The sequence below is a fragment of the Convolutriloba macropyga genome, chromosome 14 (assembly GCF_964194025.1).
Source record: "Convolutriloba macropyga chromosome 14, txConMacr16.3, whole genome shotgun sequence".
Lineage (NCBI taxonomy): Eukaryota > Metazoa > Xenacoelomorpha > Acoela > Convolutidae > Convolutriloba > Convolutriloba macropyga.
Genome location: NC_134481.1, coordinates 14,877,507 through 14,904,785, shown reverse-complemented (window position 1 = coordinate 14,904,785; position 27,279 = coordinate 14,877,507). Strand labels below are relative to the sequence as shown.

Genomic DNA, 27,279 nt, shown 5'->3' with positions numbered 1-27,279 from the left:
CAAACCTATATCTAAGCAAATTATAGGTTAACTGTTACCGTAATGATTAACTTGATAACCCTAGGATCATTTTAAGTTTTTTCTAGTTTTTGTTACTGTTTTATGCTATTTTTTCAACAGCGTTTCAAAGACAAATACCAAAAATACCTTAAGTTTTTCAATTAATTTGGTTCTTGATAGTCCTTCTTTATATCTGAACTTTTCGGTCAGTTTTTGTTTTCTATTAAAGAGGGGAACTTTACGCTCAAAGGTTTTTTATTCAGTCAAAACCTTTCAAGCATAGAATTGGGAGTTGAAAATATTTTACTGATTTTTTTTCGAGGAGTTATGGAGGTTTTTGTGAACATATGATATCTCATGTGATTTTTTTAAAATAATTATAGCTTCATTTTCGCGTAATTTTTGTATGATTTTTTTTTATCGTTTTGCAAAAAAGTGTTTTTCACACTTATTTTTTCGCTAAAAGTGGAGCAATTACAATAACTTAAAAGACGATAAGTGTTAAAAAAGCTATTGCTGTTTTCAATCAACAAAGTTGTTCGAGTTGCATCTTTTAGGAAAAAATCATCATAATTCTTATGTCAGCAGTCTTTTTACGTCAATTACAGACAATCAATTTTTAAATCAAGTTTCAATTATTGAAAAAACCTCTTTTACGTGCAGATTAGACCCAATGCTATTTTTCAGGGAATAGCTTATTGTTTTGAGGCTTCGACAAACAAAAACAGTTTTTGCAAAACTTTAATGAACTTTTCAGATTTGCCTGCTTTTTTTACACTTGCTGTAAAACTATGACTGAATCTGATTAAATGAAAGCGCAATTGGTTTCTTGAAGATAAATGGGGTAAAAAAAACGCATGCTTCGAGTCGATACCTAATGGTAGATGTTCATATTTACTCTATTTTTAGTCTTATTTTTATGAACCTAATGCTCGGTCCATCTAAATACAGGACAGATATAACTTTTTGCCGACACCAGTAACAATCTGGTTACTGGTTTTATGTTTTAACAGTTGTCTTTATGACGTTGATTCTCCGCTTTTTGATAAAATTTTTGTGATTTTTGGCTGTTTGTCTATATCATTGGTTCCTTTTTGACAACTTTTATCAAAAAATTATGACTTTGAACGAAAATTACGATCCATAATATTTACAGCAAAAAAGCTTAATTGAGCAGATTGTCAACGAATTATTTATGGTGTTAACATCTTTGACATTATCTCCTTATATTTTGTATTTCAATTTTTTTCATTTTCGATTGTTTTTGCTATTTGGGGTCCCAGAACTTTATCTGAATATCAATAGTTCTCACTGGCTTCTTTCTGAGTTAAAATTTTTGTACCTGGTCACTGCTGAAATCTAATGGTTTTAATGGCCTTGAGACAACGAACTTTCTCAAAAAGGTTACTTGGTTACTTTTGATATTACTTCCAAATTGTGATTATCTTCGAAGTCTTGTCAGTTTACCACAGTAATGACATATTCAGTTGTCGTTGAAAAGAGGCTCAATTGAGCATACACAAAATAAATTTTGTGTAGTTTGTTTTTTTAATGGCTTCGATAGATTTCTTGCTTTTTTAGTTGGATTTATGGTTTTTACTGGTACATTCAGTTCTTGTGTTGGTTCAAAGAAAAACCTTAATCAATGACAGGTTTCATTAGTTTTGTTCTTAGTTTGCATTGAAGTTTTTCCGTGTGGCCAAATGGCAGCCAACAAATTTAATTTCATAAATTTCAATACCTTTGTGAACACAGACCTTTTTTTCTTTTCGTTTACTATTAGCCTCATCAATCGAAAATGTCGCTAGCTTCTCTGTGGCTTTATTGTTAAAACGGATGTTTGATTACTTGGACAGCAGTGGTTTTCATAAAAGCTAGGATTGGTGAAAATGTTTTGCTTCAATTGTATTTTAACGTTTGACCTTTGTAATAAGTCCTATTGAAACTTCAGTTTCAAACCAGCCGTTATGAAACATAATAAAAAATTGAACTGTTTTTTGAAATAGTCAGTTGTTACCTAAGATTTTAATAGCTTCAATACTTATTGATTTCGTAAGGTGTTTGAAAAATTTTGAGTAATTATTCTAGCATTTTTTTGTAGTCCTGTCCCATGACTTAGTCTCACCAAGGATAGGTACCATTGTTTTTAATAAGAGTGATCTGCAAATCTATCCAGAATTTGTTCGTGTAAAGCGAATATTTTTAAGAATTTTATTTTTTTGGTTTCAGAACATTCAATGGATTTTTCAATTTGACATAAAAATTTTGTGATCTTTGGTTATTTATTCGTAAATTTGGTTCTTGTTTGACGTCTTTTATCACAGCCTTAAATAAAAATAGGGTCCATTATATTGACAGCAAAAACGCTTAATTGAGCAGATAAAAAATTTTCAATGAATTACTTATGGTTTTAATGTCTTCGTCGTTATCTTCCAACAATTTTCTATTTGGATTTTTTCGATTTTGATTGTTTGTTTTTTGGTGTAGCAGAACGTAATCTGATTATCAATAGATCTCACTGGCGTCTTTCTGAATTGAAGTTATTGTATATGCTCACCGCTGAAAACTAATGGTTTTAATGGCTTTGACACAATGAATGTTCTCAAAAGGTTACTTTTGATATTCCTTTATAAGTTTGATTCTTTTCGAAGTCTTGTCAATTAACCAGAATAGTGTCATATTCAGTTAGCGTTGAAAATAGGCTCGATTGAGTATAAACAAAAAATTTTTTCGGAGTAGTTTGTTTTTTTTAATGGCTTCGATAGATTTCTTGCTTTTTTAATTGAGTTTATGGCTTTACCTGTACATGAAGTTCTTGTATTGGTTCTAAGAAGAATCCGAATCAATGAAAATTTTCATTAGTTTTGTTTATTTCGCATTGAATTTTTCCTTGTGGCCAAACGGCAACGAAATATTTTATTTATTTGAAATTGCTGTTTTTCGAAAATTTCAAAACCTTTGTGAACATTGGCCTCTTTTTTCTTTTCCTCTACTCTTGTCCTCATCTACGGGAGATATCGCTAGCTTCTCTGTGGTTTTAATGTTAAGATTGATGTTTGAATACTTGGACAGCAGGGTTTTTCATAAAAGCTGTCATTGTTGAAAATGAATGGTTTCAATTGTATTTTAACGCTTACCGTTTGAAAGAAGTCCCAACGAAACTTCAGTTTCATACCAGCGGTAATGAAACATAGTACACAATTGAATTATTTTTGAAGTATTCAGTCGATGCCTAGGATTTTAATAGCTTCAATACTTATTGTTTTCGTTAGATGTTTGCAAATTTTTGAGTAGTTGTTCCTGCAGTTATTTGTAGTACTGTCCCATGACTTAGTCGCAGCAGGGATTGGTGCCAATGTTTTCTTTAGAAGCTTTATGCCTTTCTAACCTGAATTTGTTAGTGTAAAGCAAATATTTTCAAGACTTTTGATTCTTTTTGTTCAGAACATTCAATAAATTTTTCATTTTGCCCCTTTTCTCCCTGTCTTTGGGAACTTGTTTTCTTGTCTCATCAAGGAGAAGTCACATCTGCTTTCTTGCTAAGGGCGAGTAATTTCGTTTACTTGTGGTTTGATCTCATAATATTTTGTCTTTGTTACTAATCGATTTTAAAATTATATATTTAAAAAATTGAAAGTTAGATACTTTAAAATTAGAAGGTTTTGGCCGTGAAAAAATGTTTTGTTTTATTTATTTCATTTAATTTTTTTTGCAGTCTTCCTACTGGCAGTTTTCGAAAATATCGAAGGTAACGTTTTTTTTCAATTGGTATAATATTAAGAAAAATGTGAATGAGCGGGGTCGGAACATTATGTGCACACGCACATTACAGAGACTCCTTGTTCCATTTTACAAGTCAGGGTGAAAAATATTTGACTGATCACCTATTTTGTTTTCTTTTTTCGTTGTTTTTGAAACCTGGCTGTAAAATAAGACCCCGGGTCAACGATCATTCAACTTTCTTCGATTTCGTACTAGGTCATATATGATTCTTAGTAATCATATTAGGTCATATATGATTTGTATGAATTCTTGGTAATCATACAAGGACCATATATAATTTCCTAGAAATCTTACAGGGATCATAAAAAATCATACAAAAACAGTATAATTACGAGTTTTCAATGAAGTTGGAAAAATTTCTTGGATATCATACAATGTCATATATGACACATAATACATTGACTGGTGCCACAAATTCTCGTATAATGTAGTCAGAGGACTTATTAAATTTTTTTTAATTAATTGATTTATTTTTCTTGATTTTTTTTAATAAATGAGCATTTATATGTATAAACTGGCTTCAGAGTATGTCAAAAATTTCGTTATCTGTTTGGACTTACTCTTATATTTTGTGCACAATTTGCAATTGATATTGTACGTTAGGGTCTTTTAGCGGATCACAATGTGATGCCGGGGTATCATATAGGTGATGCCCTACCGAATATAAACTAAAAAACATAAATGGTTAACGATTTTCAGAAAATAGATGTATGATTCTTGGTAATTGTACTAGGATCATTTATGATTTCTTGGTAATCATACAAGGATCATTTATGATTTCTTTGATTTCATACAAGGATCGTACTAAGAAATCAAGTATGGACAGTATGAAATCATATATGATCCTTGTATGAAATCAAAGAAACTTCAACCTGGGACATAAAAGAATGTTAATATTTATCAAGATTTTGTGACAGGTAAATTTCAGATAAACTTATCTTGTTTATTTTTTCGACATTTCGATGCACGAGAAGAAATCTTGATAATATGATCTCAATTTTACAATATTTTTTTTCTGAGGGGTTTCTTGAATCATCGTAAAAATTCTGCCAACAATAGTTTTTTAGCAATCGTGGTATCCCAGCTGATTCTGATCTGATAAAATGATGTATCACTTCAAGTCATTTTTTCGTCAAAAATTTATCAGAACGTCAGAACATACAGAGAAAAAAAAATCCTCTGACCAGAATTTACAAGAATGAGGTGCAAAATTTACTACTGTTAACGCCAATTGTTGTACCGATATTCATACAACTCGCAGTTTTGAACTCTATACCATTCAATTTCTTTGTCTCATTTTCGCAAATCCTCAAATCGTGGGCTATTTGTTTGCTTGACTTCTAAGCCAACATTTGAAGCAGCAGATATTTAACAAAAATCCACCCCTTCTCTCTTATCATAACCAAACGTTGCTTTAAAACTCGACCTCTACTAAAATAATTGCAAAGCGATCGACAAGAGTTTTATTAAATCATCTTTATATTGCTCACTATTTAGGCCGAACAGAAATGAAATTCTCCTTTCTAGTTATTTATTTAGTTGTCGTGAATACATTTTTGTTTAGAGGTTCTAACGCTATTTCCTCAAAAGAATATTCCGAAATCCTGGACAAGATTTCTTTTGATTATGACAAAAGAATTCGGCCATCATTCGACGAAAATGTTCCTGTCAATGTTACTGTGACAATGTACATGAATGACCTGGAAATGATAGATTCAAATAGCCAGCTCAAAGTGAGTTTCTTTTTGAGGCTGTACTGGAATGACAATCGTTTGGACTGGTCTGAACTCAAATCAGGTGACGTCAACCAAGTCTCTTTGAACACTCGGGGTTCCATTGAGCACTTTTGGACTCCAGGTAAAATTTCTCAAATCAACATTCAGCAGTAAGGACAAAATTGAGCACATTCTTTGAAGGTCGACTCTTAGAGAAATTCTAGTTGCTCTTTTTCAGTAAACTCATTGTATTAATTGGGAAACTGTTTGCGATAATAGTTTTTCAAATCTAAACGTAAGATTAAGTTTTTTACTTATTAACAGTAGATCATGCCAGGTTTAGACCTGTAATTTTGAAAATAGCAATGTGGCTGACCAGAATTGACGTGAAAAAAATGTGCCTCGAAATCATCTTACAAATATGCTCCCGGACTAAACCTCAAGACTCGTCTATCACTGAAGACGTCTCATTGCACGTTATGGATCAGAATTGTATCAGAGCTATGATAATGTGACTTTTTAGAAAGAAAACGTCTTGAATCAAGTCTTTAGATTTGACAAGTCTTGAGAATTCTTTAGTCAAGTCTTTGCCTAAACTCTACAAGTCTTGATATAAGTCTTGGTCATGATTTGGCGCGTTTTAAATCAAGTCTTCGAACGTCTCAAAAAATGCAAAAAGTAGTCGAGAAATTGTCCAAAATAGGTCAAAAAACAATAAAATGGCAGAGAATTGGTCCACAAAAGAACAAATGCGGAAAACGCCAAAGAAATCTTCCAAAATAAGTCCGGAAAACGCGAAAAAACCGAAATTTTTTAAAAAGGTCAAGGAGTTAATCAGCTGTCAAACTCAATACATGATAGATATCATTTTCAGGGTTCAGAGGTCTTGCCTCATCAGATCGATTTCAAAAGGGGCTGTCAATTGGTATATAGAACCTATTAAGACAGATATTCCACTATAAACACAAGGCCAGATGGCATCGGTATCTTCGATCAATTTTGACCGAAAAATCAAAATGGTTTAAGGGGAGGGGAAGGGTACGGAATGTAGGCTTTGACCGTTGGATATCTGTAGCAGAGAGACAGATGCACAAGTTATATCATTGAGAAGATTGATGATCTGAATTGTTCATTGTAGGTAACCTTATTTTAACATCTCAAAATGAAAACGGGGCTTTAACCTTGAAAGGAAAGAATCCACTTTTTTCTTTGCTTCGGAAAACTTCTTTCAATGTTTTTACCCAATTTGATGAGAAAATATCCAAATATTCAGGGTTTTATGAAAAAAATGGCATTGCAAATGTGCCTGATTGTTGAGCTAAAATTATTTAAGTTGAAGAAGTTGGTTGTTTCAATTAAAATAATCCATTTCAATCATATTTTTCACCCAAAATGTTTTCCATTTTTTGTTTTTTTCTTGTTTGCTTCTTTCCGCTCTTGAGCATTGAAAACAAAAAGTTTGTTAATTATGTTTCTCATATATATAATGATGACATTATTGAGGTACGTTCGTATGGCTTCTCAAAACCCAATTCCAAATTGAGTTTTTGAAAAAGAGCTACTGTTACATGCAATAAATTTTGCACACCATTTTGTTAAATCCAATTGGGTTGACCACTTTGTAATTAGCAGGAATTTTTTCCGCTTTAAATTGATTATTTAAATGTGAAAATTACATTGCAAAAACAGTTTGGACGCTTATCTGCATTGCAAGAAAATTGTGCGTCTTCAACTTGTTCGAAATTTCGTATTTCTAGCTTAGATGAGTTTATATCCAATCATAAAAAGAATGGATACAAAAAAGTTACAAAAAGAAATTGGCTCAACTTTGGTTGAGTTGATCTATAACTGGTTGGGTTAAACTTCAATATTTCAATATTAAAACCCTGGGCCTATCAAAACTATTCATAAAGTCCAAGACTCGACCATGGTTATGATAAATCTGGTCAAAATTGTCATCAATGTTGCACATTATTCTCAGTATAAGATCCGTCAACCAAGATAGGTGTTCCCAGGTTTAGACCTCGACTTATGAAAAGACTTAATAATTCTATTAGAGGGGGGGTCTTTATTGACTATAAATACACAGTCCAGAACTTAGTCAAAGTCAAGGTAAAGTCTTTTCATGGGTCCAGCTAAGTATTTTCATTGCCAATTAAAGTCGAGCACGGTCTTTTAATAGGTCAAGCACGGTCTTGTCATGAGTCGAGGATCGCATTTTCTGGGATTAATAACAGTTAACCTTTCTACATTTCTTTTTGTAGTTGTGTAACATCTACCAACAACGCCAAACTAGCGTGACAACAGGCAGTACAACTTCCAAAAATATGTGGATTTCTGCCAAACAATCTTTTTTCTGCCAAATGTTTGAAGAAATAATGAATTCTTAAAATAAAAAAGTCTCCGCAATTCAGCAAAATAAGGAATTTGTTTGGCTGAATTCAGCTAGTTAACAAAGCTCAAACAATCGATTTTTCATCATGCTTGAGTTTAGTTTGTTATGATTTAGTTTATTTTGTTCTAAAAGTTGTTTTTTCAAGTGTACTTATAATACCACCATTCGTTTTTTTGGAAAATGTGAGAAACATTGAAATATTTGAACGGTAAAACCCGTTGACAGCGTTATAAGCAAAGACCAATTTGCAGTGCAAATGTAAATTTTTGGGTCCAGCATGAACATTTTAGGTCGAGGTAAAGTTGAGCATCATATTTGGGTCGAGCTACAGTCCAGCGTCAAAAATTTTGGTCGGGCCAAAGATTAGCTGAACGATTATGTCCAGCTAAATTCTTTTCATGGGCTGTTTGAGTCCAGTATGGTCTTTTCATACCACCTTTTCGTCGAGCATGGTCTTTTCATAATTCGAGGCCTAAACTTGGGTTGGCCAGACGGACTTTAGTTGCGGACAGGGGTTCCAAACGAACCAGAATGGCCAATCAATGACAAGATCACACAGACTTTAGTCGGACTAAACAGACTGTTCTCCAGACCTGTGTTAAGACCGAATAGACCTAGGTCAGAATTTTGGCCGCAGAATAGACCAAACCAATGACCAGACCAAATAGGCTCTTGCGCAGACCATTGGCCAGACTCGACCAAAACATGAATTAGAATCAAAGAAAAAGTTGAATAATTTTCCAATTCTTTCAAAGTAAAAGTAAAAACAAAATTTCTTCAAAAAGTTTTTTGAAAAAAAATGTGGACTTAAAAACCTTGGGAATCTCAATTATTATTTTGGTGACGTAGCTTAATCATCTAGAAGTTGCTCTTTGCAGCCATTGATCGGATGTCCTTTTGAAAAACAGTCAATGTAGGACAAAACTGTAAATTTTGCAGAAGGTTTTCTTTAGGCCGAACCTCATGGTTTTGGATACAGTTAATTCGCAGAGTCAGTACACTCAAACCAGTCTGTAGAGAAATTCAAGGACACGTTTTATTTCTAGCCAAACTCAAGGACGGTTCTTTCAGTTCCAGCCCCATCGAGGACATCACTTAAAGTCCTACCAAATTTTTTACGAAGCAAAACTCTATCCAGGACAGTCTTTTCATGCTTAATATCGGTCGAAGACGGTCTTTTATTAATTCTAGGTCTTTACTAGGGTAATTTCGACTTTAAATTAATGACAAGAACAACCCGTATAAATGTTGTGATTGGTGAGTGCAAAATGTTAGAAATTGTTTCGATGTAAAAAGGGCAGTGACTGTTTCAGACGTTTTCTTCCCTGGTGCAGTGTCTGTGCATAAGAAAGGCGACCCTGAACAGCGTATGTCCATCACGTATACAGGAGATGTTCGCCTCTCTGAAGCCTATGAAGTGACAGTCAAATGTGAATCTGATATGACCAAATATCCTTTCGAACCTCGGGTATAAGCGTAAATAGTGTACCTATTGCTAATTTGTGTGATGTGAACCGAGAGAACTATTATTTTGTTCGCAAACCTGCAATAACATAAAAATGTGCGCGAATGTCCAGGCTCGGCTTTTGGTGCAGCAAGCGCTATAAATTTTAGCGATGACCGCTTTGAATGCGGTAAACTTTGGATGCGTTGGTTTTAGCATATTTCTGAAAGAAATTGCAGTTCTTAGCAGTGAAAAATTAATTTTCACAGCAATCACTGCGATTCGTACAAAGAATTAGTGCAGCGGATTAGACCCCAGGAACCCCGCCTGGATTCCAACCCAAATTACCTCTCTTGCTGACACTTTTGAGTTTATTGCGCAACCAGTTGAGATTTCACGCTATTTTGCACGAATTCTAACACGTAGTTGTCAGCGGTAAAAAATGTTACCTTTAAAACAAAGTTTTGTTTCTTCTCGCCATTTGATTTTTACAGCCCAAAAGATTGAAGAATTTCAAAGTCGAGTCCAACATTTGCAGCGCTACGAACTTCAATTCTTACAAGAATAATAGTTAAAAAAAACTGACTTTTTAACTACTCTAATCTGAAGTAATACTTTGAAAGTTCGTAATTTGACTTTAAAAAACCATCTGCCACAGCTGCACTTTTTGACATAAATCTCTTGTACAAAAATTTGGTGCAAAGTTTTTCGTGAGAAAAATAAACAGTAGTTAATACACGCATTATTTTAATTTGGAAAGCTGTCAAAGCTTACATCGCATTTCTTACATGGGTTTCAAGCTACTTTTGCATACAGCATTGCTTGCACTATATTCATTAATTTTGGCCAAAATTTTCATAAACTGTCACTAAATTCACCTGATTTTCTTTCTTATAGCTTACGCATTGACTCGGGATTGCAATTCATCACAAAAAGCGAACTTTGTAGTTTTCATGTGAAATTTAAGGACTTTATTTGTAATAAAAGCATATGGAAATTGTATACACTGGCTCCGACATATGGTTTTTCAATTTTTTTCAATTATCTACTTTATCTCTTTAGAATGAAAACTCTCACAAAAAACAAAAAAAGGATTATTTTTGTCATAAAACGACAATTTTTAATTTGGACTATTTTGTGATTTGCTAACCATTTTACTGGAGGGAAAAACATGAATTCATCCTGAGACCTTTGCACTGCAAGTTTTGTCAAGAGCCATTTCGTTTTACATGTCAATCTCCTCGGACAATCTCCGTGACTCTGAAACAATACTGAAAAATTAATTTCCTAGGGAATTTCTCCCAAAAAAGGTGCTGCTACCTAATATTCTAAGGGTACCTGGCCATACAGTCTGTACAGAATGAAAGCAGAAATTAGCTTTTCAATGTTTGTGAACTGGAGCATCGTTTTTCTAATTTTTGTGTGTTCAACTAGATTCCAGAGCCGTTTTGAAGTTTTTGAAGGTAAATTTGAAAATTTGAGTGATGTAACCGTATGCTAGAATTTCAACTATAAACCAAGAATTTTTAGATTTGTCACTTTATAAATCATTGCAAGGATCTGTTAATACCGTGCACAGTGAATTTGAAATATGAGCAATTAGACTGCGCAAGATAAAACAATAAATGGCTTTTGAAATGATAATAACATTTCCAACCTTGTGAGAAAAAAAAGTTTATCTTGCAAGATCTTGCAAGATTCTGGCAGAATCTGGCAAGACGATGCATCGTCTTGCAAAAATTTCCTCAAAAATCTGGCAGGATCCTACAAGATAAACTTTTTCATACGAAAATCTTGCAAGATAAGTTTTTTCTGCCAAGAATCTTACACGATTAACTTTTTTTCAAGAATCTTACTAGACTAACTTTTTTTTCTTTCAAGAATCTTGCAAGAAAGCATGTTTTGTTTTCAAAATTGGTTTTTCTACCACCAATTCTTTTGACTTAAATTTGTAGAAAAAAATCTAAAATCGTTGGACGATATGAATGTACACAAGTTTTGGCTACGACAAAAAGAAGCCGAAGAAGTAACTACATCAGAAAATTACTAATATAATGCATCAGAAAAAGGTCCTTCGATCGTGTTTTTCGAAACTTTCCCTGATTTTTCAATTTCTGTTTTCTTGGTTTTCTGTTTTTTCGATTTTCTTATCTCTTATGCTGCAGTGTTTCTTTCAGTCTTTCTTAATAACTGATTCTTTTGTCTCAGGTGAAGAAGAGGGTTTCTTGGAGATGGTTTCCTGGTGGCCCTCAAAAATTTTTTCTCGAAGGCGTTCTAAAATTTATTTGAAATAACCGAAACTGGCATAACAGAGAAACAACACGGTGTGCCAATACAGAAAAACGCAAAATGGGACACGATTTGCCTAAAAAACAAAAACACAAAAAAACGCAGAAATACACACAAAAGCGGCCAAAAAAGAAAGCAGAAATACAGACACAATGGGCAAAAAAACAAACTCAAAAATATGGACACGATGTGCCAAAAAAAAGAATACAGAAAAACGTTTAAAAACAGACACGATGTGCCCAAAACAAAAACACAGAAAAACGCAAAATATACAGACACGATGGGCGCTCAAAAATATTCAAAGAACATAGAAAAAATGAAAAAAACTGACAAGTTGTTCCAAAAAACAGAGAACATAGATGAATGGTTAAAAAAAAAAAACGAAAACAATGTGCCCAAAAACAAAACCACAGAAAAATGCAAACAATTACAGACACGATGGACGTCAAAAGAAAACAAAGAACACAGAAAAATTGAAAAAGGACACGTTGTGCCCATAAAACAAAAATGCAAAAAACAGCCATGATGGGTCAAAAAACACAGAAAAAAACGGGCACGATGTGCTAAATAACATAGAACACAGAAAAACGGAAAAAAAGGTCAGGATGGGCCCAAATAACAAACCACTGAAAATATTCAATTTTAACAGAATTTAAGAAATTTTTCTGATTAAAATGAAAAAAAGATTATTATCGAAAAACAATATCCATTGCTTTTAGTACTGAAGAACCATACACTGGTAATGTTCTAATTGTGAGAGGCTTTGAACTAAGAAACAGTTGAAGATAATTTGAAATAGTTGAAGATTTTTCCCTTTCTTTTCAATTTTTAAATGTAGACGGCAAAATTAAAAACTCGCAGAAAAAAGAACTCTCATAGAACTCTTTACCATCATAAAGAAACCTGCATTCTGCTGTCAAAAAACTATCTTACTGTATCACTTTTCTAATATACAAATGAACAAACATTTTGGCATCGGCAACAACGAAGCCGACGAAATAGACATCGGAAAAATGTTAACCACAAAGATGAAATTGAATTTGGAAACCGAAAATGGAAGACAACCATTTTTTCCAATAAGCGGCCAGATTCCTACAAGAAAACCCACCCGTCTTACCTGGGTTAGCCTCAAAGTTTTTGCCACAAAAAAGACATTTCACTTGCTTTGGATGTCAACTCTGTCCTTGTATATTTAATTTGTTGTGGTTTCGACTCAAACTTTTGCAATTCAGCTTTTTTTTAACGTGGTTTGTCTATTTGCAAGAATCTTGCATGATAAATTTTTTCCTGTAATATCTTGCAAGATAAACTTTTAAACAAGTCTTATAAGATCTTGCAAGATAAGCTTTTCGCCTCGACTATGGCAGACATCGATTTTTCTCTCGAAAACAGCAAAAGCTTTGTATCAACGGCCTAATAACAAATGCGTGTAAAGAGTTCAAATTGACAAAAGTGCGCCGATTTCCAAAAAACAATGGGAAGTGCTCCCTCTATATCTAGCTGAAGGAAATATTTGGTTGTAATTTGATTTATTTGATATGGTATTCACGCATTCATTTGTATTTCTAACAACTATTTGATAGCAAATCTCGCTTTAATAATGAGATTCTTTGAAGCAGTAATAGTCCCCGATCTATTTTTAGCTTGTTCTTCAAGGGCTCAGGTTGACCTCGTTTTCGATCCACCATGATCAGAAATTCCAGATGATGATCATTCATGTTCAAACTTCAGCTCTATCTACACTCTTGTTGTTTTTTACTTTGGTGTAAGACAGAAATTGATCTTACATGATCAGAATTCAGCTCTTTCGTGACACTTGCTCGGTTGTACTTTATTCAAGCAAAAACCTCTAGACAAACATTACTCAAGATCAGATTTTTATTGGCTATAATACGAGCTTGCTTTAAGCTCGTTTTCCACATCAGCTCTTTTTTTCTCATATAATAATGATCATATATTTAGAAACAATATTTTAATAAACTCATTTAAAAGTTTTCATCAGATTGTTTTCAAAAAAAACTTCTATTTCATTTTATGCATCTAACAACTTATAAAACATTGGTATATTGAAAAAAAGTAGGCATAATTTTTCTGAGACTTTTTTTTCTTGAGTCCCTTATATCCAGCCTTGACTCTTATGAAATAATATTAACCACACATACATATCTTTGCTTTTTGCTTTGTGGAGGCCAGGTGGTCCTCGGAAGTATCGCGAGCGCCTGCAGGAGAATTTTTTTGCTCATCAGCTGTATATATCTACAGTGGAGTCTACGCTTAGAGATACCAATTTCTAATAATTTTTAAAATTAGAAAAAAATGAAATTTGGCGCGTTGATTGTCGGACAGTAAGAATTACAACACATTCATGATCAACCAATGGCTCGCAAAGGATCAACCAGACCTAAATGAGTGCTTTGGGGATCAGACTTTGGCAAAAAAGCTTGTACAATAATCAAAATGCACTTTACGACTCAATTGCGTGTTTTTAATTGTCTGGCCATAAACGCAATTTTCCACCTGGCCATTGGTTTTGCTGTCATCATTTACTTGAGCCTTTTAAGGTCAAAGTTATGTTCGCAAACAATACCATATAGACAAAACCCTCATGTCCAGATTTTTCCAAAGTTTGTGCAACAAATACTGTGCTATGGCATTTAAAAATGTTTTTTTTTTCACTAAAAATCAATTTTCCGACCGCTTGTTTCAGACATGCGATCTAGCAATGGAATCGTACTCGTTCACCACGAATGAGATGACTTTGAAATGGAAGAACAATGCCGGGAGGCCAATTGACATTGGCGCAGATCTTGACCAACCACAGTTCATTATGACACAAATGAAAGACACCAATAACGCGTTTGTATTCAGCGCTGGTTCATTTGACAATGTTCAGGTCATTCTCTATTTTGTTTATAAATTTATTTAGTATCAGATAACCATTCGCTGACAAGTTTGTCATATTTTTTTGTTATACGTTTATTCTAAGGGCTATGAGGTTCAATGTTTCCGCTAAGTGCATACTTTTTTTTGGTCCTGTCAAATTCCGCTCATTTATTGCATTTTTTATTCCGCTCAAATTCCGCTCATGTCTTGCATCATTTCTCATCGACTCCGCTCATTCCGGTCAAGTTCCGCTCATTCCGGTTATCTCTTGCATTTTTGAGCGGATTTTGAGCGGACTCCTCGACGAGGGAGAATTGTGTATGAGAAGGCCATTCTTGATTGAAACACCACGCATTGAAACGTGATTGAAACATCACGCATGACTACAATGATTTTAAAAGGTCTCTCTCGAACTAACAATATGCAATCAAAACAGCATTCTCGATAAGAAAATAAAACTAGTACTCGACCTAGAAAAGGTATCAAGGAGCCATGCTTTACAAAGAAATGTTATGAGAAGACAATACTCTGCCAAACATAAAATCAAATGACAACACTTGACAAAAAATGGTTGGAGACGATGAAATTCAGGCAGGAAATGGTATCAAAAGACCATGAAGCATATAAGAAAATTGCACTTACCGATTAAATTCGACCGTGAAATGGTATCAAAAGGGCATGATTAATAGGAAATTGCTCTCGGAGATAAAATTGGAAAAATAAATGATATCAATAAACCATCCTGAACCAAAAAACAATATGAAAAAGCCCTTCTTGCGCAATGTTGAGTTTTTTCTAAACACCGTACTTGACAAAATAATATGAGAAGATCAAATGTCCAACAAAATAGGCCTCAAAAGGCCATTTTTGACCAAAAATAATGTCAGAAGACCATATATGGCCAAGAAATGGTATCTCAAAACCATTTGGTCAGAAAGTGACAAAGGTGAGTTTGTGAAGTGACTGTTTTTGATAATAACAGACTTAAACTTTTATGGGTCGTTTTGTTGATTATGCATATATATATATATATATATATATATATATATATATATATACATATATATATATATATATATATATATATATAAATATATGTGTGTGTATTTAAATAGCTGGAATATGTAACTATATATATATATATGTATATATATATATATATATGAATATATATATATATATATATATATATATATATATTTATATATATTTATATGAATATATATATATATATATATATATGTGTGTGTCTGTGTATAATGCAAGTATATATGTATATATATATATATATATATATATATATATATATATATATATATATATGCAAAATTAACAAAACAATGCCTTAGAAATATAAATCTATATTTATCAGAAACAGGAAACAGTCACTTCACAAATTTATCTTTAAAATTTTGTGACCAATGGTTGAGCAGGTTCTCGATTTACCATTTCTTGGCCATTTATTTTCTTTTGAAAATTTTTTTGGTCAAGAATTGTCTTTTGAGGCCTATTTTGTTGGACCTTGATGTTATATTAATTTGTCAAGCACTCAAAGTTAGAAAAAAATCCAAATTTTTAGAGAAAGATCTTCTCTTTTTTTTTGGTTCAAGATTTTGTTGTGATATCATTTCTTAGCCCAATTTTGTCTCCTCGAGCCATTTTTCGTTCAATCATGACTGTTTGATACTATTTCACGTTCAAATTTTGATCTGTAATTATAAATTTTTTCCGAATCAAAATACCGCTTTTTGCTTTAAAAAATGGCCTCGTCGGTATAAGCGCTAATTTGTTGACAGTTTATCTCCGCATATCGATATCAAATTATTCTATCCTTTATTAGGAAAATAGTAATAGTGTTTTTTCCAACGGTTTATCTGATATTTCACTTTTTCTTTTTTAGCACTTTTGTTTCCAATAGTGTAAATTACATTTTTCTTTCGCGTTCTCAATGACTTGATAGCTCAGAGCACTTTGTTTGCAGTTTGATCTCTAACTCTCAACTTTTGAGCGTATCCATCAGAACTCAAATTTTCGTTGTGACTCAAAAACCAACCGTTGAAACCTGTGAGGGTAATTAAAATGTTTCAAATATGTTACCTTCAGTTTCGACTATCTAAAAAATTTAGTTTTGAACAAAATTTGCTTATCAGTGTCCGTTTGAGCACATCAAAATTGACAGTGTCAACTTTGAGAATTTAGTTGTCATTCTCAGGGTAGGTTTTTCACGTAATTTTAGCATCAAAACCAAAGCTGAGGCTTTCAATTCGGTTTTCAAATAAAAGGCAGGTTTGTTGTTTTTATTAACTCTCTCAGACAATAAATTGAACGAAATTTAAACCGCTGCGTAGTAGAATGACTGAGCGTGATCACGTTGAGACTTAATTTTTTCTCTTTTTTTCAATGTTGACTTTAAAGAAGAGCCCGTAGGATCAAGAAATAATTAGAATGTTCATCCGGACTAATTCTGAAACATAATAATTATCCCTTATCACTCAGGTGGTAAAACCAGTTGACAAATTACACTGAATTTTTTTTCACAGCAATTTTTGACATCAACTTTCCCAGAAGAACAACAAATATTGTTTTTTCAGGAAAAAATTTAGTTGTTTTTTGATCAATTTACTGCTACTGCGAATTTTTCCTTATTTACTGATTTAGGATGCATTTACTGCTTTCAGATAACAGAACAAATGATAACCTACTTCATAATATATAAAACGAATAAAAATTTGTAGATGAATTGTAACACCCACCTTATCTGAAAATCATGTAATAGCATTTAGAGAACTGGTAGAATTCAATGGCAATTGAAACTTGAGTGCCTACTGATTGACCGAAATTGGTTTCAGCTTTCTAACAAAAAAAATCAACCCAGAGCAATGCAACCTGTTCTCATACTTTAATTCAAATAACTTTCCCGACTTGCTCGTGCCCGGATTGAGATCTAATAACTTAGAGTGCAGTGTTTCTTTTTCGGAGCTCGAAGACGGTTTGAGCAGAAGTTGCTCTGTTCTAGGACATCATCCTGGGTGAAAAAAATGAGTTGTCAGAAACTCCTGTTGTGTTATACATGATCCATTAATCATACCTTCCTTTTGTATAAAACTTATTGAAATTGAATAATTTTTGACTTATAGAAGTTTAAATAGTCGTGGACAAATTAGAAGAAAGTGTTCAGAAATGGTAACTTGGAAATTCTTTCAGGTTGAGTTTCACTTTGTTCGAACTCTACTCTACAACTTTCTGACAACATACCCTCCAGCAATCACGGTTGTGGCCCTGACTTGGGTCAGTTTCTGGATAGATTTCAGCACCCACTCATCAGCCAGAGCTCTTTTTGTTCTTCTTCCAACTCTATCCCTAATTGCACTCTACCTTCTGGTACATCTATCAATGCCAGTCAAAGTATCCACATTCACGCTTGCGTTCTTATTCTACAGGCTATGTTTTGCTTACGTCATCATGGCTTTGTTGCAGTTCATTTTTGTAGCTTTCATGAACAGCTGCTCGAAATGTTGCTCAAAGAAGCACTACACTGACAGAAAGAGTTCCAGGAGCGATTCGGAATCGAGCGACGATGAACGAAAAGGATGCTGTTTTTCCAGCAGATGTTGCTCTATATCCGGTTTTATAGACTGCATTTGCAAAGTTGCTTTCCCAGTTTCTTACTTCATGATGGTATATTTCCATTTTCTGGAGACAGCACGTGCCTAATGTCAACAATTCATTTTAAAAATTGGCAAAGTTGTTGGAGTAATATATTTTTACTATATATTCTATAAGTGATTTCACGATATTTGTATTTGGATAAGATAAAAATGAATTATTTTACTCTATTTTACTACACTTTTATACATCCTAAACATCCCGGGTCAAGGTTTTTGGGTGAAGTTTTGTAGGAAATGCGGCGAACGCGGTGAGTGAGGTGAAAAAAAAACACAGCATTTCACCTCAATTCTTACAAAAATTCACCGCATTTCTTACAAAATTCACCGCATCTGCTTTATATAACGTTTATTGAATCTGAGTTATATTCACAAGAGATAGCACTGATGTTGTGTCGCAACACTTATTTTTGTTAATTAGACTTAATTTAAACGTTTTTAAGTTTTAAATGCTTTATGCTTAAGAAGAACTCAAGCTCAAAGGAAACAAGTGTTTGTAATAAAATCAGATAAAATTATGATTTCTTAGTTCAAATCATGTGGTAATTTATTGTTGCATTTGTTGAAGAAGTCATCTAGAATTGAAGTTTTGAAGCTCTCGAAACGTGAAGGTCAAAAGATTGTTTACCGCAACATAACCCGGCCTCCTTGAACGAGTTCAAATGAAAAGTAATATTGAAGTCACTTGAGACCATTTGACACAAGACACTTCACTGAAAAATTTTGACGAGGAAAATGTTTTCTGAAGATTGATTGTTATTTGCGTTGTTGTCATCCTCGTCGTCGTAGTCGTCATCGTCGTAGTCGTCATCATCGTCTTTGTCGTTGCCATCATCATCCTTATGGTCATTATCATCATCATCATCATTGTGGTCATCATTGTCGTTACTGTCATGAAGGTGAATGATTAACAATTAGCGTGACAGATTTCAGATTATTGATTGCCGATGTTATTGACTTGAATAGTGATTGCTCATTGTCTAGGGAACGCTTATCTTCCGGTCTTGATGTATTGAAATGGGTTGTGCTGCTGACTTGTCAATCCTCATCCATTGAGTCATCCGCTGTCTTCCATTTGGGTAACTGAGATTCTGGCTTTTCCTTCTCCAATGGAACAAGTCGCCCTATTGGTCGTATGTAGAGTCCTGTTTGAGTTCTAAATTGGACGACTCGTACTATCTTGTCATTTCCGTCGAAAATTTTTGTAATCGTTGCTAGTGGTCGTATAATTGGAGGTGTGTTGTCTTCCTTGATGATAACAATGTCATTGACGGCGTATTGTTGCTTGTTATTGTGCCCTATTGCTCGATGTTGAAGTGTTGTCAAGTAATCCACGGACCACTTTTTCCAAAATTGTCTGACAATTTTGATGATGCTTGAACCTTCTGTTTAGTGTCCGGTTGTCTACTTGAAGATGGCTCCGGCAAAGCTGTTAGTGGGCGTCCAATAAGAAAATGAGACGGTGTTAGCGCTGAGGGGACATTGGCATTGCTAGAGGGGGCTGTCAGCGGGCGAGAATTGAGGATGGCCTCAATTTGAATGATCAATGTTCTGAAATTCTCAAAGGACATCTTTGTTGTCCCCACAGTCCTGTAAAAATGTCTCTTCATGGATTTCATTGCGGCTTCCCAGGGACCTCCGAAGTTAGGCTTCCGTGGAGGAATTGTCAATAGCAGTCTGTCAACTGCTGTCCTGTAGTGAAGGCATCCACCAGTTCCTTGATTTCTCTGTCCATTAATAACTTCCGAAACTCAGTTTCCCCCAAGTTCCAATGAATGTCCTTGAGTTTTCGTCATAAATATTTTCAGGCAATCCACGTCGTGCTGTAAAACGTTTAGTGACGTCCAGACAGTCCTCTTTAGTCAACGTTGTCACTGTTTCCATGTGAATGGCTTTTGCGTTGTAACATACAAATAGGGCAACATACGTCTTCTGAAATTTTCCGCTGCTGTCTTTTGTACTGAAAGGTCCACAGTAGTCCAAGCCAGTGTGGGTGAAAGCAAATGATGAAACAACACGTTTTGATGGCAGATCTCACATTTGCGGCTGAAGAATCCTGGCGTCGAGGCGAACGCAGGACTGGCAGTTGTAAATATTTTTTTGACAACCGATAGTCCTCCGGGTGTCCAAATTGTTTGTCGAAGATAAAACAATGTTAACTGAGGGCCTCCATGTAAGTTCCATGTACGAGCTTCCCGAATCAGAAGCACTGTGATTGGCAAATCTTTTGGAATCAGGATTGGAAACTTCTTGTCATTGTTGTATGGCGAATTTGCTAGTCATCAGCCCACGCGAACAACTTTATTGTTTGGGTCGTAGAAGGGAGAAAGTTTGAAAAGTAGTCCTCTTTTTGGCGAGAGCTTTATTCTTGATTTGGTGGTACTGTTGATCAATTCTTCTTCACTTGTACTTGCATGCTGCTCCAATTTGTTGAAGATTGTTGGTTTATCTAAGTTACCTAATTGAACTGTACCAATCTTACCTACCTGAATCTTACCAACCTTGCCTACCTCAACCTTACCAGCCTTAACAACCTCAACCCTACCTACCTCAACCTCACCAACATTACCTACCTCAAATTTACCAAGGGGTTTATGACAATACGCATTGTTAGAATTGTTGTTACCTTTCCCTTCTGTCATTGATGAAAATGATTGACTAAAAATGGCATCAAGCTCTTGCAAGTAAAGTTTCTGAATCAGACGGTATATGGCAATCCGTTTGTGATAAAGGTCTGAAAAGCTGAGTTGACAAAGTGATTAAACTTCAGATGCTGCTGCAGCTTCCGACATTTTGTGATATTGTTGACATTGTTTTGACGATAGGTTCCTCTTCTATGAGTAGCATTTGTTATCGGATTATGTTGGATCTGTTCTGCTGGCAAAGATCTTCTGGCTTTTTTGTTTAGCATTCTGAATGAATTTCTTGACGTAACAAAAATTCGAACCAGGTTTCAAATAGCTGAACTATTGAGTTGTTCGCCTGTGTAATAAACATTGTCGTTTGCTTCAGTGTTTCTCTTTGCACTTCATTGTCAACTGCGAGCTGATGTTCCTCAATTGATTCCTCCTTCGGCCAATAATCTAGCCAATGGGGTCCATTCCACCAAAGGCTGTGTTTGGCTAGATTTGCTGCTGATATCCCTTGTGATGTGCAGTCAGCTGGGTTCTCCTCCCTCGGCAAATTCCAATTGCTGAATGAAATGATGTTCTGAATTTTTGCAACACTGTTGGCGGCAAGGAATGTCTTCCACTTTCTTGGAAAGTCTTGCAGCCAAGCAAGTGTTACCGTTGAATCTGTCCAAGCGTAAACCTTTGGTGTCGGGAAACGTTGATCGATCAAAGATGATGATATCGCTTCCACCAACTTTGCTCTAAGAAGTGCTCCACAAAGTTCCACCCGTGGAACGCACAAGCTCCTTTTTGGTGCAACTCTGGTCTTTGCTGTCAACATCCTTGTGTGAACTGTTCCGCCGAGTGTAATATTTTCGGATTCCCTCAGTTGAACTCTGAGCCGGCTGTACTGTTGCTGAAAACCTTTCGACAAAGCTTCGTCCTATCCAAATCGGTCCATCCAAAGCAGTTGCACAAAAGAATTTAACTGTATTGTTGTAGGTGAATGCCATCCCAAAGGATCACCGGGTGACTTCCGAGAGTATTTCGCGTTTTGTAGATGTGTCTTTTCGTCTAGTTTTGCTATGAAACTGAAGTGGTCTGGATTTGGGTTCCACTTGACGCCTAAAGTTTTCATACTGTAGTCGTCGCTTTTAATAGTCATCTCGTCGGTAGTTTCTCGAAAAATTGCAGGTAAAATTTCAACAAGTTCTGGGTTACTTGAAGTGCATTTGCGAATCTCAAACCCTGCCTCTGAAAGAACTGCTATGATTGAGTCCTGCACATTTATTGCACTTCCCAGATCGGGTGATCTTGTCAACAAGTCGTCCACGTACATGTCTGTCATGATTGATAGCTGTACATTTTTGTCCGTAACATCTTCCGCTAAAACTTGTAATGGACGAACAGAATGGAACGCTGATAATGCTATTCCGTACGCGACACGTGTCATACTAAGTGTCTCTATATCAGTTATGTTTACTTCCTTCCAAAATAGTTGATGATAGTCTTTATCTCCGCCGTACAGTTGCAATTGTCTGTACATTTTTGCAATATCTGCTGAAAGGGCTATAGTATAAATACGTAAACGTATCAGGATGCTGAATAGATCTTGCTGGATCCTGGGTCCCACCATCAGTCTATCGTTCAAAGAAATTCACCTGGTAGTCTTCCCTGAACCATCAAAGACTACACGCAGCTTCGTAGTTGTACTTGAGTCCATGAACACACGGTGATGGCTGAGATAAAAACTTTTCTCTATAGGCAGTAGCATCTCCTTTGCGGGTACTTCTTCCATGTGTCCTTGCTTAATGAACTCATTGATGAACTCGTTATATCGTCTGTACAGATCAAGCTGTTTTTCAAGTCTATGAAGCAGACTTCTAAGTCTTCGTCGCGCTTGCTGCTGTGAATCCCCAGTTCTCCAATTTCTTTCTTAAAGGGCAGTTCTACGATGAACCTTACTTCAGGGCTTCTTCGTGTGGTAGACTTGAAGTGTTCTTCACATCTTCTTTCTTACAAGCAGTTCCCGGATTTTCCAAAAACGCTGTAAACTGTCTTCAAATGATGACACAAAGTAGGTTTGCAAATTGGAAGAATTGGAAGTTTGCACGTTTTGCACCGAGAAAATACTGAGAGTTGATGAGTAACGGGAATATTTGGGTCTTTCAGTCGGTTGTTCATAGTCTTCGTAGTGTCCAGCTCCAATTAAGAGGTCAACTTGGGTGGTCTTGTTAAAGTCGGGATCAGCCAACTGCAGTTCCTTTACTGTCTCCCAATTGTCTATGTTGATGTACCGAGAAGGCAAATCGTTTTTCATTTTTGTCAAAGATGACGCCTCAATGATAATTGGTGCTTTGTCTTTGGTTGAAGGCAAAGGTCAACCAACCCGCGATTAGCTGAGACTTCATTTCCCCCGAGTCCAAAAACACGAGTATTGTTCCTCTTTCTCATTTGTACTGCAGCTTCAGTTACAAGATTATTCTGAGATACGGTGTCCACAATTGCTCGGAGATATATTATTTCTCTTTTGACATTAAAAGGAACAACTGCTGTCTGGAGAAAAATCTCCTGTGTCTTGTCTTCATGGGTGAGGGCTGCTGTTATCTTTTGATCGATAGTTATTTGTTCTGCATTACTGCTTGAAGCTTCAGATGTAACCTTTTCCTGTTCCCCTGCTTTGAATTTGCGGCTGTTTCCAAACAATTTTTTCACTTGATTGTTGACTTGATGTGCTTCTTCTCGATGCAACAAGGTGTGATGTTTTCGCCCACATTGGCGGCATGAACAACCTTCGCAATTTTCTGCTCTGTGTCCTGGTCGTAGACAATTGAAACAAAGTCCTTTGATTTTGATCAGCTGGGCTCGCACCTTGACACCTAAACCTTTGCACCTCCCACATTTGAAAATTCGGTGATCTTCTTCACAAAATTCGCATTGCTGATTCGTTGTCGTAACATGAGTGTGAAGTTGTCTCTGTGCTTGATTTTGTTATGAATGCGACTGTTTTTCGGTATTTGATGAACTGTTGCTTGGTGATGCTGACTCCAAGGCTTGAACACGTTCCTCCAGGAAAGTCTTTAGTTCCTGAGATGTCTGTAGTTATTTCCCCTTTGAAGAAAGCTCCCAGAACTTTCGTGTTTCGGCGGGCAATTTTTCTGCAATCAAGTAGGCAAAAATGGGTCCTGATGCTCAACTGGCTATCCCGTGTTCCGAAAAGAAAGTCTCTGCTTCTCCATTGTGACGACAAGTTTTCGTAATTCCCGCGTGTTTTCATTTGAAACTGGACAAAAGGAGACAATTCTATGAATATGGGCTCGCAGTATTAATCCTTTGTTGGCGTATCGGTTCTGCAAAATTTCCATTGCAACATCGAAGTTGTCGTCGGTGATTTTGATTGAAGTTAACATCTTCGAAGCTTCTCCTTTCACTGCAGACTTCAGGTACTGTAATCTCAAAATGTTTGTCAACTGATCGGTATCTATTACTGCTCACTTGAAGCGATCTAAAAACGAGATCCAGTCCAAGTAGATTCCAGAAAAACTGGGTAAGTCGAGCTTCGGCAGATTGATGTTCTGCATATTTCTTGAAATCGTGGTGTTTCCGGCCGCAAATGAGCTCTCTTGTGACGAGTGTCTTGTCTTACGCTGAACAAACCGATGAACATAGTCGATGTTTTGGCATATCTTGTCATTATACTCCTCAGTCTCAACAATTTGATCGTCCAAGTTGTCGGGATTATTAAAAAGAGACTGAATCTTTTGGTTTTGCTCGGTTAGGAAGGCTTGCTTCTTCTTCAATAATTCAACTATCTGCTGCAGTCGGATAAGGTTCTCTTCATTGAGAAGTGTGAACGTGTTCGATCGTTATGCCGTCTGCTTCATTGTAGATTTTTGTTGCAACTCCTCTTGAGCCCTACGCGACTTTCGAAGAAGTTCTAGATTTTCTGGCATGTTTCTGATATGCTGTTGTCTCACTATTCTTTGCTTTGGTCTTGCTTATGCTCTGTAGTTGTGTTCTCTGGCTGTATTCTTTGTCTTTATCTGCTGCTGTAAATCTTTTGCGGCTAAAAGCTCAGAAAACAATTTAAAACACTGTGAAAGTTTTAAATATAGAGTTGTATCTATCCCCCAAGCAAAAGTGCGGCCATTTTTAACGCGCGAACATAGTCTTAATACTTCAGGGGGCAAATTAAGCTAATAAAAATCGAGTTTTCGATGAGAACCAGAGAGAGATTGACTTCCCCTGATGTTTTACAAAAATATGCAGAGTCTTGAGTATACAGTTACCCCACTAAATATCCTCTACCAGGTCCCTTTATTAGTGTTATCAACATAGTTATACAAGTTAATCAAATTGAACAATATTTGGGGGGATGATGGTACCTAAGGGGGGTCCGCTTTTCAATTTACCTTCAAGTTTCCCATTTTTAGGTTATCAACAAACTTTTGAGAGAGTGAATGCTTTGAGTGCTTAATGCTTTAACTGTTTTATCCTTAACCTGTTTTTCGGCACCATTAAATGTTGCGTCGAAACAACTTTTTTATTAGACTTGCTTTAAACGCTTTAAAGTTTTAAATGCTTTATGCTTAAGAAGAACTCAAGCTTAGAAGGACACAAGTGTTTGTGATAAAACCAGATGAAATTATGAATTCTTGGTTCAAATCACGAGGTAATTTATTGTTGCATTTGTCGAGGAAGTCATCTAGAATTGAAGATTTGAAGTTCTCGAAATATGAAGGTCAAAAGGATGTTTACCGCAACAACTGATATGCTTGACAGATAGCGCAGTGGAATAAGAAGTTTATGACTTGCAGAAGATGAGAGGTTGGAACCAGTGAACGGAGCATTTTTTTGGTAAGACTTCCGTTGAATGCGGTGAAATAGATAATTCACCGCGCTTCACCGCATTTTCCCCAAAGAGATGTAAGAAAAAGACGATGAAAACTATTTTCTTTCAACGCTTTTCACCTCATTTCTTACGAAAATTCACCACCAAATCTCGACCCAGGATACATCCTCATATACATAAGAGTATGTGCATTCATAAGACAATTGAGATACTGGGTTTTTCCAGTGTCGGGTAGGAATTTGCCCTGGTTTGCAAGCAACGATAATTTTTTTAAGAAAAAAAATTGGACCCAACCTTGACTTTTTTTAATAATTTTTTCCCAAAATCTCAAGTAACTTCAATTTTTTAACCTTTGGATCGTGATCAAATGTTGGCTTATTTGAGTGCAATGATGAAATCAGTCCACTTCAAAAAACTTTGAGAAAGTTAAAAAATCAATTCAATTACTTTTTATCCAGTAGTTTTGATTTGTTTGTGCAAACCATCATTTATGAACTTCTCGAAAAAACTGTTTTTAAATGGTATTTTCTGGTACCCTTAATATTGTTTTTTTTTTTAAAAATACGCAAAAAATTTTAACATTCTGATTGCAATTGCGTCACAGGATGAGTCAAGGCGTCTCTGGAATGATTTCGTCAACCTTTTCTAGTTGCCTACATACAATTATACTTGGATAAAAAAGTCTATTACATGCCCACAATGAAGCAAAAATTGCACAAAATAACTATATCTGGTCAATCAAATCTGCTCTAACAACACTTAAGAGTCAACAACAACGGTTTTCCAAAATGACGTATAAGGACAGTGTTTTGTGGGAACTGACGCTTTCAAAAAAATCCTACGTTCTTTTTCAGCCTAAATACGCATATAGATATCTTTGAAGACAAAAAACAATGGGTACTGATAAGGCTACACAAAACAGACTCTTGTTGCCTCTTTTTCAAAACAAATCAAAATCAATGACTGTTTGCCGAAAAAAAATTTAAATGTTAAGCGCCACAAAAGTTGAATTTTAAAAAATCTTTAATAGTTTTAACATTTAACAGCATTAAGGTTCCAATACTTTGTAAATAATTTCAATTCATTAAACTTTAACTAGTTATTGGAGATTCCTGTAGTCAAAAAACGTCTAATAGTCAAAAATGTAGTAAAATAAAAACTAAATCTGCTTTTTGGAACAAAAACCCTAATTTGCCACGTCTTTCAGCTGCAGTTTTAAAAAGTACCATCTATTGACGTGATTTACTTCTCTTAATAGTGAATTTTGAATCTCAGTTCAAGTAAACGTTTTCGCTGTCTTCTTTCTTTTACTATTTGTCTGTCGCAATTAATATTTATGTGACGTTAAACTTTATTGCGATTATAAACATCATTAAATAGAAAACATCAGATTTGTTTTCTCCATTTAGACTTGTAGGCAAAAAACAATGGTATGTGTTTGATGAATGATGCAGTAAGAAAATTGCTTCATTGTTACTGTTAGCAAAAAAAATTGACAATTTTTTCAAAATTGCTATAAGTTTTGGTTGCCGTTCTGAATACGGATCGATACTCCAAAATTAGCACACGGCTTTGATCACCACTGAACACTTCAAACGCTGAGGGGAGTCGTAGTTCTTGAACAACTACTTACAGTTGAAC

The 27,279-nt window shown here is 35.2% G+C and overlaps 2 protein-coding genes across 2 annotated transcripts in view; one reads left to right on the top strand and one right to left on the bottom strand.

Moving 5' to 3' along the window:
• Window positions 1–27,279, bottom strand: part of LOC142353031 (uncharacterized) — a 280,268-nt gene that overhangs the window by 126,141 nt on the left and 126,848 nt on the right. The window lies entirely within an intron of this gene.
• On the top strand, window positions 5,177–18,350 carry LOC142352988 (glycine receptor subunit alpha-3-like). The gene is made up of 4 exons (XM_075405157.1): window positions 5,177–5,640; window positions 9,207–9,361; window positions 14,334–14,519; window positions 17,714–18,350. The coding sequence occupies exons 1-4, from the start codon at window positions 5,292–5,294 to the stop codon at window positions 18,221–18,223; spliced, it is 1,200 nt and encodes a 399-aa protein (XP_075261272.1). The 5' UTR covers window positions 5,177–5,291; the 3' UTR covers window positions 18,224–18,350.